At 41.4% G+C, this 14,537-nt stretch overlaps 6 protein-coding genes across 6 annotated transcripts; 1 reads left to right on the forward strand and 5 right to left on the reverse strand.

The window, feature by feature from the left end:
- The first annotated feature begins 668 nt into the window (after positions 1-668).
- Positions 669-1,444, forward strand: LOC17899192 (auxin-responsive protein SAUR68). Its single transcript, XM_006304540.2, has one exon. It carries the CDS (start codon positions 963-965, stop codon positions 1,401-1,403), a length of 441 nt encoding a protein of 146 aa, XP_006304602.1. The 5' UTR covers positions 669-962; the 3' UTR covers positions 1,404-1,444.
- Positions 1,445-1,579: 135 nt separating this feature from the next.
- Positions 1,580-3,767, reverse strand: LOC17899353 (4-coumarate--CoA ligase-like 2). The gene is made up of 5 exons (XM_023776831.1): positions 2,426-3,767; positions 2,186-2,331; positions 2,022-2,089; positions 1,819-1,921; positions 1,580-1,730 (listed from the first exon to the last, which is right to left on the reverse strand). The coding sequence occupies exons 1-5, from the start codon at positions 3,675-3,677 to the stop codon at positions 1,617-1,619; spliced, it is 1,683 nt and encodes a 560-aa protein (XP_023632599.1). The 5' UTR covers positions 3,678-3,767; the 3' UTR covers positions 1,580-1,616.
- A 533-nt stretch (positions 3,768-4,300) lies between these two features.
- Positions 4,301-6,619, reverse strand: LOC17899265 (4-coumarate--CoA ligase-like 4). Its single transcript, XM_006307102.2, has 5 exons — positions 5,294-6,619; positions 5,030-5,175; positions 4,887-4,954; positions 4,673-4,775; positions 4,301-4,587 (listed from the first exon to the last, which is right to left on the reverse strand). Exons 1-5 carry the CDS (start codon positions 6,522-6,524, stop codon positions 4,474-4,476), a joined length of 1,662 nt encoding a protein of 553 aa, XP_006307164.1. The 5' UTR covers positions 6,525-6,619; the 3' UTR covers positions 4,301-4,473.
- A 237-nt stretch (positions 6,620-6,856) lies between these two features.
- Positions 6,857-9,267, reverse strand: LOC17899637 (4-coumarate--CoA ligase-like 8). Its single transcript, XM_006304821.2, has 5 exons — positions 9,142-9,267; positions 7,766-9,046; positions 7,542-7,687; positions 7,314-7,381; positions 6,857-7,229 (listed from the first exon to the last, which is right to left on the reverse strand). The coding sequence occupies exons 2-5, from the start codon at positions 9,012-9,014 to the stop codon at positions 7,004-7,006; spliced, it is 1,689 nt and encodes a 562-aa protein (XP_006304883.1). The 5' UTR covers positions 9,015-9,046; positions 9,142-9,267; the 3' UTR covers positions 6,857-7,003.
- Positions 9,268-9,685: 418 nt separating this feature from the next.
- LOC17896780 (4-coumarate--CoA ligase-like 5) lies at positions 9,686-12,019 on the reverse strand. Its single transcript, XM_006303885.2, has 4 exons — positions 10,678-12,019; positions 10,428-10,573; positions 10,124-10,191; positions 9,686-10,047 (listed from the first exon to the last, which is right to left on the reverse strand). The coding sequence occupies exons 1-4, from the start codon at positions 11,888-11,890 to the stop codon at positions 9,825-9,827; spliced, it is 1,650 nt and encodes a 549-aa protein (XP_006303947.1). The 5' UTR covers positions 11,891-12,019; the 3' UTR covers positions 9,686-9,824.
- A 640-nt stretch (positions 12,020-12,659) lies between these two features.
- LOC17900576 lies at positions 12,660-13,361 on the reverse strand. Its single transcript, XM_006303183.1, has one exon. The coding sequence runs from the start codon at positions 13,359-13,361 to the stop codon at positions 12,660-12,662; it is 702 nt and encodes a 233-aa protein (XP_006303245.1).
- Between the last annotated feature and the right edge of the window lie 1,176 nt (positions 13,362-14,537).

Consider the following 14,537-nt stretch of genomic DNA (forward strand, 5'->3'; position numbering starts at 1 on the left):
TTAACTGTTTCAGAGGTAATCTAAGTACACACCACAAGGATCGAGATGCAGCAAATAGGAACTATAACGGTGTACTACTCGGGACTACACATAGTTGAAAAGCGAGGGCTTGTAGGATTTCACGTGACTCGAAGAAGAAAAAGACAAAGGAGAAATTAAAACAAGGGAGATAGAGATACACAAGAAAGTAAGAATAGAGAAGTTGAGGACGTGAATATAGCAAAGAAAAGCAGCAGCAATTTGCTCTTCAACGGTCACATCTCACATGCTCTATTGTCACCACCACATCTCCTTTTACCCTCTCACAAACTTATACTATGTGGCCTAAATTATATGTAATTGTTGTTTACCATTCGCAATTAAATTTATAAATTGCTCTTTTTCTCTTGCCAGTTTATTCATTTTCATAATTATTTTTAAATTTTTTTATTTTTGCAACTATTAATTAACATATAGAACAGTATTTTCATATATAATTTTATGTATATATATTATATTTCATCTGTTTTATGTTAAGACTTTTACTGGTGATATATAGTTTTACTTTATAAAATTTGGTTTTCATAATTCTAGCTGGGTACCCAGTTTCTTAATTTCATCACATATGTTTATTATCGTTTAAGAAATCTTATTGCCTTTATGCCTAGATATGCAACACCATATTGACACCAACAAATATATCAAATGCAAAAGACCATTTTAAAAGGAAAAGAAGATGTAAGACAATAATAATACAATCATATGGTAACAAATTTTAACCCAAATAATGAAAATCACACGGCTACCTTACTCCTTCCACACATTCCTAATCTTCTTTTTGGGCCGCATGACAACTACCACAAACACTAATCACATTTTGTAGTATATATACGTGGAGAGAGAGAGGCAAGTATAGTTCAGACAGTAACATACTAACAGTATACACAACGGTATTATATTGTAACAGATCAAAGTTCCCATATATGTCTCTGAAGAAAAGATCTTGCTCGAGGCTTAGACTCACCGATTTGATGGAGAAGTGGAGGAAATGTAAGAAAGGCCACTTTGCTGTGTACACCAGAGAAGGCAGGAGGTTCGTTTTGCCCTTGGATTATCTGAAACATCCAATCTTTCAGGTCTTGTTGGAGATGGCAGAGGAAGAGTTTGGTTCCACCATTTGTGGCCCTTTACAGGTTCCTTGCGATGGAGGTTTGATGGATCACATCCTCACGTTGTTGAGAAACAGGAGTTTGTCTGACCATGATGATGACGGTGGTGATGATGGTGTGAAGAAGAAGACGATGAACCATGATGTATCCTCCATGAGCACATCTTGCAAGGGAGCTTCATCGGTTTCATATTTCTTCCCTCTCTTTCGTTGCACAGCCCATGATCAGAGCAAGCTCCAGTCTCTAGTTTTTTAACAGTTTATGCGTTGTGGAGAGCGCTTTTACACATAAAAGGTCTTTTCTGTTTGTGTATATATAGAGAAAGAGATTCTATATAAGCCTTCAGTTTTGTATATCATTGTTCATTTTTGACAGAAATATCTGTAGAAGAAGTAAATTAACATTTAAACCAAACAAACGAGTTAACTAACCGCGAAGTGCGAGCTAAGGCTGTTGCAGCGCTTCCTGCTAGAGTTTTGATGTTCTGAGCTTTATGAGTTCTCTTCTTAAAATCTTGCCAGAGGGATTTTTGGGGATTGAAGCCAAAAATGCGACTTTGCGAATCCTCTTGTATGGTGATACCTATGTAATTCAAACAAAAACTCCTGTTAAAATATAAGGAAACATGATTAGATTAGTGAGAAAACATGATATGCATTGTTGAAAAAACCTGTTTTTCGATGAATCCCATGATTTCGCTTTCCAGTAAGTTACTTCCAGCTTTTCTTACTATATACGCCATTGGATATTGTCCAGCTTCCATGTCAGGGATGCTTCAAAAAACCATAAGAAGGAAAAATAAAAGCTTGAGCAAAAAAAAGAAACATTAAAGAGAAGAATTTGATGAAGGCTCATGTTAAAAGCCGAGCTTACGGTACTACTGCTGCATCAGCAATCTCTGGATGAGCAAGCAACAGTGCCTCTAGTTCAGCTGGAGCAACCTAATTAACATTTAACAAATTACCAAAACCACCAACTTTACTATTCAGATGATCCATGCATCAAGAAAGTTGATTGCTTATATGTAGTTTTTTAACCTGATAACCATTGCATTTGATGAGCTCCTTTAATCTATCAACAACAAAGACAAACCCTTCACTATCAATGTAGCACAAATCTCCTGTTTTCAACCATCCTTCAGAGTCAATAGTAGAAGCAGTAGCTTCTTCGTTCTTGAAATAACCTTTAAACAAATCAAGAAGTTTCAGACAACACCAAAAACAAGAAACAAATAACACCTTTTGCAGAAAGATGAGCTAAAGATGAAGAGTCAACACCTTTCATGACAGTGGGACTTCGAATCCACAGCTCACCAGTTTGATTCACACCCAAGATCCGACCCGTATCCGGATCCACAATCTTAGCTTCCACATTTGGGGCCAGCAAACCAGAAGCTCCATACCTCTTAGCCTCCCCTTTAGTGAACATAGAAGCAGCTATAGCCGTTGACTCAGTCAAACCATACCCTTGTAAAATCTTAACCGTCGGATAATTCTCAACGAACTTCTCAATCACCTCTCTACTCAATGGGGCTCCTCCAACCACAATGGTGTGCAACGAGCTCAGATCATACTTGGAATTGATCTCATTTGCTCTATTTACCATAGCTACCACAATAGGCGGCACAAGGGAAAGATACGAAGATCGGTGAATCTCCACGGCCGAGAGAAGCTGAGCCATCTCGAATTTGGGAAGAACCACGATCGTCCATCCTAAAGCGATTAGCCCCGTCGCGAAACTCCCGAAACCGTACACGTGGCACATCGGGATTGTGCAGACGGTTCGCTGCTCCAAACCGAACCGGGCCCGGCATGCTTGTACCGATGCGATTAGGTTACGGTGAGTCAGCATTACTCCTTTACTCGTCCCCGTCGTACCTGATGAGTATAACAGAGCCGCTGTATCGTCCTGGTTGACTCGTTGCTTCACTCGTGACTCAATCGGTTCCGTTTCAATCATCGTCTCTAGCCTCCCGACTATTTTAACGCGCTCGTCGTGATTTTGAGAAGGAACGTGGTTTTCGTCCATGAGAACCACCGGGAGATTCGAATCCGACGCGGCGGCGAGTTTGGAGACGAGCTGACATGTGGTGAAGGCGAGAACAGGTCGCGAATTATTTATCTGTTTAGAAATCTCGTCGGAAGTGTTGATCGGATTAGCTGTGGTGATGATTGCGCCGAGTGTCATAACGGAGAGTGAGACGATTGGGAAGAGGATTGAGTTGGGAGAGAGTACAATGACGACATTGCCTTTGCGTACACCTAATGCGTAGAGACTAGCCGCGACTCTTTCAACGCCGAGCCAGAGCTCGGAGAAAGTAAGGCGACGACCGGTGACGGCGTCGACGAACACGGTTTTACCGCCATGAGGCTGCGATGAAATGAAAGTCGTGACGTCGAGGTTTTGGTTTGGCGGGAGAGCCACTGGCTCACGTTTGCTGTAGAAAATCGATGTGGATTCGCAGAACCCGCTTTTCCGGTCAAGTGAAAGAGTTCTGGATCCGATATCGCCGCCGTGCATAACCACCATGTCTTCGGGACCTCGGTTGTATCGAAAGCCTACCTCTCAGTCAATGGTCGTCAGAGACTGGTGTCGTCTTCGAGTTCAAGTTTCATAATATTATTATTTTTTTTTTTAAGGCAAAAAGCAAAAGCCCACTTCACTCCCAATCTTTGACCCGCTACGACTTTGGGCCTAATCAATATTAGCGTTTTTTAGCGGATAATATAAAAATCAGTTCCGATTAATTCAGTCATCACACATTCATACCACTATTTCACAAGACTCACACACACATGACACAACAACACATATCATAATATAAATTATTTTCTGAAACGAACTGCTTTGTACTTTTGTCATTAATTAATTGGTAGTGACTGATGATTGCTTAACCAGCATTTTGTTGTATAGTCAGATCTATAGGCAAGGATAATGTGGTGATTAAACAAATGCACAAATGCTGTGACGGATCGTGGTAGGTGAAATCCGACTCAATGATCTTGGTTGGTATAACTCGTATTAATCATAGCTGGTAGTGGTAGGTCTAGATAAAACACCTGAATATGAAAAAATCGAATCGAAACTTTACCGAATTGAAAGGGAACTGAACTACCTAAACTCCTAATATCCGAAGAATCGAAACCGAATCATCAAAAGAAAACATCAATTAGCAAACTGTTTCAACATTTTGTTTTATATGAGTCTCCTTCCAACTTATTCAATATCAGCTTAGCAAACAATTTCTTAAAAAAAAAAGAAAATCCTCTCTTATTGAGAAAAACAATACAATCGGTAAAAATAAGAATCTAGCAAAGAGATCCTTTTAAAGTTTGGAAGTTGCCAGTCTGATTAAGTCTTTGCGAAGTGTTTTACCGGATACAGTCTTTGGTATGGAATTTATAAATGCAACCTTCCTTATATTTTTATATGGTGCCACCTACTCATCAAACCACCCAAAAATAGTGTAAGTAAAAACAAGATTAGAAAAGAATGGTGTTGGTTTGTGATTACAAAAAGAGGACCTGTTTAGAGATGAAGTCAATGATTTGTTTCTCGGATAGATTGCTTTCGGACACTCTCACCACGTAGGCCATTGGATACTGTCCTGCTTCTTTGTCCGGAAACCTTTTTGGGACGATGCACAAAAACAAACAAACATGAACAGAATAACACAAAACTACCTACATGGTGTTTTTAGCTGAAAGAAAAGAAAAAGGTTATGAAATTTTCATTTACGGGATGACGGCTGCATCGATAATGCATGGATGAGTGATCAAAAGAGCTTCTAGTTCAGCTGGAGGCACCTGTTTATCATATTTTAAACGTTAGCAGTTTTTTTTAACCATTTATACATAACGATAATGTATACATCTTTTAACCTGATAGCCTTTGTATTTGATCAGTTCTTTGAGTCGATCAACAACAAAAAGAAACCCATCTTCATCAATATAGCAGAGGTCTCCCGTTTTTAGCCATCCTTCTCCATTGATGGTTTCATTTGTAGCTTCTTCGTTTCTAAAGTAACCTTTTTTATATTAAAAAAAAAACAGATAAATATTTATATGAATTTACAAATGTTTAAATACTTATATAAAATATTTTATATGGGTTTGCCACAATTATAGAGAGAACAAGTTGATCACCTTTAGAAATAGAAGGGCCCTTGAGCCAGAGCTCACCGGTTTGATTAACTCCCATGACCCGACCCGTATTCGGATCCACTATTCTCGCTTCCACATCAGACGTCAACGTCCCCGCCGTGCCGTATTTCCGTAGAGGAGCCTCCTCCTCTGCAAGACCCGAGTTAGCCCCTCCGCCGTTTGATTCCGTCAACGCATACCCCTGATGTATCTCAACCGACGGATATCTCTCTAAAAACCCTTCCGTAACCGCCTTGCTCAACGGAGCCCCACCACACCTCACCAACCTCAGCGAGCTCAGATCGTACTTGGCCTTGATCAGATCTGCACCGTTGATCATAGCTACTAAAACCGGCGGCGCCATTATTAGACTTGTGGCTTTGAACTTGTCCACAGCATCTAACATATCGTGAAGCTCAAATCTTCGGAGGACCACCACCGTCGTTCCCAATGCTACGGTCCGCATGGCGAAGCCTAGTAATCCATAAGTGTGGGACATTGGAACGGTGCAGAGGACTATCTCGTCTTCTTGTTTCAGTTTATCGGAGAGGTGTCTCGCCACGTGAGCGGTTAAATTACCGTGAGACGAGATCACTCCTTTGCTCGGTCCTGTCGTCCCCGACGAGTAAAGCATCATCGCCGTGTCGTCCTTGTTCACTCGGTCTCTGACTCGTTGACCACGCGGTTCTTTCTTCATCATCTCGCTTAAAATTCCGACGACCCTAACTCCGAGGGATGGCTCCTCCTCGCCGTCGTCGGTGAGAACGACGGAGACAGCGGCCGCGAGTTTGAGTGCCAGCTGGCGCGTGGTGAACGCGAGAGTTGGGTTGCAGTCGGCGATCTGTTTAGAGATCTCACCGGCGGTGTTGAGAGTGTTGGCGGTGGTGACGACGGCGCCGAGAGACATGACGGAGAGGCAGACGACGGGAATGTAGATTGAGTTTGGAGAGAGGATGAGGATGACGTCACCTCTTCTTATTCCGATTTCGTGATAAAGAAAGTCAGCGACACGATCGACGGCTCTCCAAAGATCGGAGAAGCTTAAACGGTGGCCCGTGGCGGCGTCGATGAAGGCGGTGGTGCCGCGGTGAGGCAGAGAGGAGATGAAAGTTGTGACGTCAATGGAAGGATTTGGCGGGAGACTCAGTGGGTTGCGTTTGCTATAGAATGTAGAGTTTGATTTGCAGAAACCGCTTCTGGGATCAACACTGAGAGATCTCTGAGGATACTCCATTTTCTCAAAGCGTGGAAGTTTTGAACTATGTGAGGACAGTTTCAATAGCAATGGCTAATTATTATTGTAAGTTAAAGAGAGATACCTACTTAAAGTAAAACAGATTTTAGTTTTATACATCTTTCCATGATTACTATGATATGCAAAAAATGACATTAGTAAACTTAATTAGATAAGGATTATGACATGGCGGACACAAAAATGATGAGTATAGAAAAGACAATACAGTATTGGGAAATCTCGGCCCTCCATTAAAATATCAGATGAAGTTGATTTCAACTCACAACAGTGCAAATTTATTGAATTCTGGCCACAAAACTACACCTTGTCCCAATGGAAAACGTGACACTGCCAGAAAAAAAATGGAAAAGAAAAAAGAACCCTCGAATTACCACGAAGGTGACAGATTTATTTACCCAACATTTTTATTACATATTAAGATTTTGGATTTCTCTATTTTTTTAAGTCTTGTAACAATTTCAAAGCTTGAAGTTGGAAGGGATCACGAGCTTTATGAGATCCTTACGTAGAATATTACCTGAAGGATTCTTTGGAATAGAAGACATAAACTTCACCTTTCGTATCTTCTTGTAAGGTGCTACTTGTTTCGCTACAAACTCCATTATCGTCTTCTCTGTTATGAAGCTTCCAGGTTTCCTTACAACGCACGCCATCGGAAATTCCCCTACTACTTTGTCCGGAAACCTGTTAAATCCCCAAAAACATTAAACAACTCATGACTGTACATTAAACAACACATAAGATGAGTGTACACTGTTTGTGACTTACGGGATTACTGCAACATCTTTGATCTCATGATGAGTGAGCAGCAAAGCTTCTAATTCAGCTGGAGGGACCTTTGCAAAATGCAATGATCACAAAATAAAATAAAAATGAATTAGAACCATTTTCAGAGTTTCTAATCTATACGTTTAGACAAACTTCAGAGGATGTTAGAAATGTTCGAATGCATACATCTACACATACAATCGTAAACTCATCGAAATGTTTTGTAACCTGGTAAGCTTTGTATTTGATTAGCTCTTTCAATCGATCCACTATAAAAAGAAACCCATCATCGTCGATGTAGCAGAGATCTCCAGTTTTAAGCCACCCCTGTGAGCTAAATGCTTCGTTTGTTGCTTCTTCGTTTCTAAAATAACCTTTTCAACCCAAAAACAAAGAGTTGTAAAATAAAATTTTCAAACCTCTGATTTTGAATTACTTGTCAGACACGATACCTTTTGCAATGGCGGGACTTTTGAGCCAAAGCTCGCCCGTTTCGTTCTCACTCAACATTCGACCTGTATCCGGATCCACGATCCTTGCTTCAACGCCGGAAGACAACTTACCCACCGCACCGTATCTCTGACTCTCCTCCACCGTATCCATGGAAGCTCCTGCGCTGTTTGATTCCGTTAACGCATACGCTTGAAAAACATCAACCGTTGGATACTTCTCTAAAAAACTCTCTGTGACCTCTTTGCTCAACGGTGCTCCACCGGATCTAACCGTTTTCAGGGAGGTCAAATCGTACTTAGCCTTTATCAGATCTGAGCCGTTGATCATAGCTACCAAAACTGGCGGCGCCAAAACCAGAGTCCTGACTCTGTATTTCTCTATTGCTGCCAACATATCGTGGAGACCAAACTTCCGGAGAATTACCACCGTCGAACCTAATGCTACGGTGGCCATGGCGTAGATCAGTAAACCGTAGGTGTGGAACATCGGAACGGTGCAGAGGAAGGTCTGATTTGGTGGCGCCAATGGCTCAGAGATGTACCTCGCTATGTGCGCGATTAAGTTCCCCTGAGAAGAATCCACTCCTTTGCTTCTTCCTGTGGTTCCCGACGAGTAGAGCAGCATTGCCGTGTCGTCTTGGTTAACTCGGTCTCTGACTCGCTGCCCACTCTGTTCCTTTTCCATCATCTCGCTTAAAACCCCAACGACCCTGACTCCGCGAGTTGATCCCACGATCTCTTCCTCGTCGTCTTCCGTGAGGACAACGGAGATATCGGCTGAGGCTGCGAGTTTGGGAGCTAGCTCGGGAGTTGCAAAGGCCAGCTTTGGCTTGCTGTCTGCAATCTGTCTGGAGATCTCACCGGCGGTGTTGAGAGGATTCGCGGTGGTTATCACGGCTCCTAGGGACATGACGGCGAGGCTTACGACGGGGATGGAGATGGAGTTCGGGGAGAGGATGAGTACGACGTCGCCTCTCCTTATGCCAATGTCGTGGTGGAGACAGTCGGCGACACGATCAACGGATCTCCAGAAATCGGAGAAGCTAATGCGATGGCCTGTGGAGGCGTCGATGAAGGCGGTGGTGCCACGGTGAGGTTGAGAGGACATGAATGTTGTGACGTCAAGCGACGTGTCTGCCGGCAGTGGTAATGGACTGCGTTTACTGTAAAATGTCGAGTTTGCTTTACAGAAACCCTTTTTAGGATCAATGAGCGATGGTGATGATGATGGTCTTTCTGAATCCTCCATTTTCTTCAGCTGGTTAGATGGATGATTCAGCTCTGAGATTGTTTAAGACATAAACTATTGAATTTCTTGTGTTATTGAAACCGACAAATATACATGTATGGAAAGCGAGATGAACCATAGAGAGAACCTGGATTTGCCAGACCGGTTTCTAATGGATCGGCTGATTCGTCTGAGTAAAACTTCCGAGGATTCAGCTGTAATCCGACAAGACGAGGAAGAGGAGCTAGTCTCCCAAACCAACGCGTACATACAAGAAGAGTCATCTCAAAAAGTAGCCAATGAGTAAGACAAGTCTTTGTAGGGGATATATATGGTCACTGTATCCAGGTTCTCTTACATATAACCAATTTTTTTTTGGGGTTTGAGCTTAAAACATGACCTTTAAGTCAAAAATAGTATATCAGGTAAAGAAGTTAATCTACCAAACTACACTATGTCCGCACAAGAATGTGAAACAGCCAGAAATCCTCGAGTTACCTCAAAGTAGGAATCACGTAAATGGTGTAAGAAGTTAGGCGTAAAGTAGTATAAGCTTTTGCTAATATATAATTCTGTTTTATAATTTGGCCATCATCTAATATTTGATCATAAAAATCGTTTTGAAAGTAGACATTTATTTAAATTAACAGTAATTTATGTGTCATATGTGTTTTGACTTGAGACCTAATAAGGGTCATATTTCAAAATGTAAGGAATCATAGAAATTGTCATACGACTTTTGCTTTTCCACCAATGCAACAGATTCACTACATTACAAACAGTAATACAACACATACATAGCCTCTCACTATAACTAGTCTCATAAAACTTTCAAAGCTTGGATTTGGAAGTTGCCAGCTTGATGAGATCCTTGCGCAAAATCTTGCCTGAAGGGTTCTTTGGTATGGAAGTTACGAAAACCACTTTTCGTATCCTCTTGTACGGTGCTACTTGTTTTGCTACAAACTCCATTATTGACTTCTCTGATAAGCTGCTCCCAGTGTTCCTTACAACGTATGCCATCGGGAATTGCCCCACTGCTTTGTCCGGAAACCTATAAATCGCCAAAAACATTAGAAACTCAAGACTCTTTCTTAGTTTAAAGAAACACTACTGACGGCGTGACTTACGGGATACAAGCAGCATCAGTGATTTCAGGATGAGTGAGCAACAAAGCCTCTAGCTCAGCTGGAGCAACCTATCCAATAATATCACCAAGTGGAGTTTAGCACAATTCTCATCTCTTTGCAATGAAAGAGCAATGTTCGAATATACTCAATCCCCATTCCGACAAGCTTATCATAAGTTCATAACACACAATCACACTTCCAGGCTCAGAAATTACTGATTGATTAATCAGTACTATTCCCTAATGCTGGATAAGGACTATAGCATAAAAATCAACAGTGGTTATATGTATATTGTAAATATTACCTGGTAGCCCTTATACTTGATCAGTTCCTTCAACCGGTCAACCACGAATATGAATCCATCTTCATCAATATAGCAGAGATCTCCAGTTCTTAGCCATCCTTCAGAATCAAGAGTGGAGCTCGTAGCTTCCTCGTTACTAAAATAACCTACCAAAGATCAAACAACACACCCAACAAAACATCAAAAACCCAATTCCTGCTTTGATGATCTCAATTCTTGAATTCAGCATCCTCGAAGAATTAAAATGTACCTTTCATTATAGAAGGACCCTTGAGCCAGAGCTCACCGGTTTGGTTCGGTCCAAGAATCTGACCCGTAACCGGATCCACAATCCTCCCCTCCATACTTGCCGACAATTTCCCGGCGGTGCCGTATCTCCGGCTTTCCTCAACAGTATCCGTGGAAGCTCCTATTCCCGTTGACTCAGTCAACCCATAACCTTGCATAATCTTGACCGTCGAATACTTCTCCGCGAACCCTTCAGTCACTTCCTTACTCAACGGAGCTCCGCCGCACAAAACAGTGTGCATAGAGCTCAAATCGTACTTAGCTTTGATCTGATCAGCGCCGTTAACCATCGCCACAAGAATCGGAGGCACGAGAGGCAGAAACGTGGCTTGATACTTGCCAATCGCAGACATCATCTCGTGCATCTCGAATTTGGAGAGAACGATGATCGTGGATCCGTAAGCGAGGAGTCCAGTGGCGAACGCAGCTAAGCCGTAGATGTGAAACATAGGAACGGTGCAGATGAACCGTTGCTCTCCTTGTGTTCCATCATCAGATCCGAATCGATTCACGACGGTTTGAACCATCGCGATTAAGTTACGGTGAGACGAGATCACTCCTTTGCTCATCCCCGTGGTTCCGGAAGAGTAAAGCAAAGTCGCCGTGTCGTCCTGCTCAACTCGCTCCATAACTCGGTTCCCGCTCGGCTTCCTCTTCATCATCTCCACCAGTCTCCCCACCTTCCCGACTGAGTCAACTCGTTCCTCGTCCATGAGCACGATCGGGAGCTTCGCCGCGGCGGCGGAGATTTTCGGGAGGAGCTGAGCCGTGGTGAAGGCGATGACCGGGTTCGAATCTTTGATCTGTTTAGCGATCTCTCCGGAAGTGTTGAGAGGATTGGTGGTGGTGATGATCGCGCCGAGTGACATGACGGAGAGGCAAACGACGGGGAATAGAATCGAGTTCGGAGAGAGGAGAAGGACGACGTGTCCCTTTCGAATCCCCATCTGGTAGAGACAATCTGCGACGGACTCCACGGCACGCCATAGCTCGGAGAATGTGAGGTTTTTGCCCGTGGAAGCGTCGATGAAGGCGATACGGCCGCGGTGAGCTTGAGAAGATATGAAAGTAGTGACGTCGAGTGATGGATTCGGCGGGAGTGGGATTGGTGTTCGTTTGCTGTAGAATGTTTTATTCGAGTTGCAGAAACCACTTCGTGAGTTAACTGAAGCCATTTTTAGAATCTATCTGGATTTGTTTCTCTCTCTGTGACTTACTTAATACAACAGTTGAACTTATTAAGTTCTTGGCTGATAAGAAGTTTGACTTTTATAAGACAAAGTATTTGAGCCGTCGAGGACCACGTTTTGTTCTCTTGTTCCGACTTCCGAGATATTTCCAGGCCGTTTTGATACCACGTGAAAATTATGTGTATTTAACTTTATTTCTTTTGACCAACAACGATAAAATCTCTTTGAAATAACGTGATTTATGGGCCAGGCCTTTTCTGAAGGCCCATATCGGGATGGATCGTTAACAGGGAGTGTTGTTGAGTTTGTTTGTATTTCCTCTATTTTTGATTTCTGTTTCTTTTTTTTTTTGTGTTTTTTCCTTTTTTTTAATCCATCTCATGGAGATTATCACTAGGTAGTGTCTGTATTTGCACTGTTGTATCTTCTTGTTTTGTAAGATTCATCTTTCTGATGAGCAATAGATTACACTGTTTAATGGATGAGGACAAACTTTATTGGCTTAAATCCTGTTTTTTTTCTCATGTCTTTATGTGTGTGTTTCCCACAACCAAACTTACCAAGAACATATGATTAAATACTTTGATTTGTTGTCCTTTAACTGTTGATTTCTATCACCATATGTGCAACCTCGTTATTGTCTTTGCTAAAACGTGCTCAATTGTGTGTAATTGACTTTGTAAGATGATAATATTTTTGTATTTGCTTATAATTCTAATTTTTACATGTATATATTTGCTTATATGTCTTCCAATCAAACCGGAGATGTCTTAGCTGTAAGAATATTAAGAAGTGAAACTCTGGTCTGAATAAGTCGCCGGAAAATACATCCCAACTCGATCTCAAGCTCCTCAACAGCGATTTGTGCAGCCTGCAACCTTGTACCCGCGGTCTGCAGCCTGACTTCGTCCCATACATCATCATCAAAGCAGCATAGCTGCATCGTAAATATCGAAGACAACGACCCTTTGCTTGGTTTTTTTTCGAGACAAGGAACACACACGAGCGAGAACAGAGACTCGACCATAGTCACAATGGCTCTTCTCACTTCCTGCAAAACCTCGGTGACAAACACAAGGTTCTGCTCTATGCTCTGCATCTCCATCGTCCCTCTTCCTCCTCCTCCTTCAATACTCTTTAGACGATTCAAACACTTGAGCGTTTCCTTCTTGAGCTTGTTCCTGTACCGATTATAAGCTGCGATCTTCTCACTGAGGTTTGCTCCGTTACAGCGCAGAGTCAGCTGAAGATCTCGAAGGCTATGTCTCACAAGCGTCATGACGTCTTTTGACACGTTACATACATCTAACATTATCAGTGAAGCGTCAGAGACTTGCTCGATCCATTTCTCTTTCCCTTGCCGAAACAGAGACTCTCTTGCTTCTGGACAGTGATCGAGAAGATAGTTTGCAGATTCTTGTAGTTCTCTCAAGCCTTCCAAGTCCACTAGCGCCATTCGATTGAAACCTCAAAATTCAAAAGGGTATTGCTTGAATCAGAGAACGGAGATATTGGAATGATTTTAATAAGAGAATTATGATTAAGGTTTAGTGAAAATATGGGGAGACTCCATATATAGGGAATGTTGTGATTGGATTGAGAAGAATGAGGAAAGTACAATGAAAGAACCCTTGAGGTGTTTTTCTTCTTGTACGTACGTGAAGACATTTGTGTTGGAAAACAGGTCATTTAGGTTTATAAATTCAAACTAGTTGAAGTTAGTAGTATTTAGGAAACTTCCGTTTGTGTATAAGTTGCAATATGCTACATTATGGATTTGATCTGATATTGTTGTCTACGAAACAAAACAAAAAGTTCAAATTATTTAATTTAAACTAATGGGGTACCTTTATCAGAAATCATGCATGCATGAACCAAGCCAGCCAGTGTAGCTTTGTAATTATCTGAATTGTTAGGAATCAAAACAGAGACAGCATTATATTTGTTTATATATCAGAGAGGAGAGGATGTTCATGTTCCAGAGTTTTTCATTTGCATTGTCCGTGTGTGTCGGTTTTAATGATTTGTCAAACTCATCATTCTCTAAACACATCGTCATTAATTAGTCGTATATGTTGAGATTTGAGACAAACATTCGTTAACAAGAGGATTATATTATCTGCTAAACTGTGTTTAAAATCACATGTACGTGCCAGTATTATTGGTCTACGCTACATAATACATATAGATATTATTCATATAGATACATATAGATCTTGACAATTGAGTCAATTAGCAGATTCTCATAGCACCTGATAGATTCGAAGCCATTAATTCCAACTTCCAAGTTCCCAACTCGTAAATTGTTTTGTTGGTGGAGCATAACATCTGATTATTCGATTTTTTCTATTAATTAAGAACTTATCCTCAGGTGCTTATTATGAGTTCCTTATTAAAAATAAATATGTATATATGCTTTGAGTTGTGATGAAGAGTTATATCAAGAATCAAAAGACAATCACTAGCTGCTATATGAGTATTTTTCTCATTCTTTTCCAATGATTAGGTTTCTATAAGAAATTAAGAGCATGGAGCTTCCACAATGGTATCAGTTGAATCGGGTTTATAAAATGAGATATTTTATTTGTATTAATTCACAATCAGAATCCCAAATTGTAGTCACAAAACTTGT

Source organism: Capsella rubella, unplaced genomic scaffold (assembly GCF_000375325.1).
Source record: "Capsella rubella cultivar Monte Gargano unplaced genomic scaffold, Caprub1_0 scaffold_1, whole genome shotgun sequence".
Classification (NCBI taxonomy): Eukaryota; Viridiplantae; Streptophyta; class Magnoliopsida; order Brassicales; family Brassicaceae; genus Capsella; species Capsella rubella.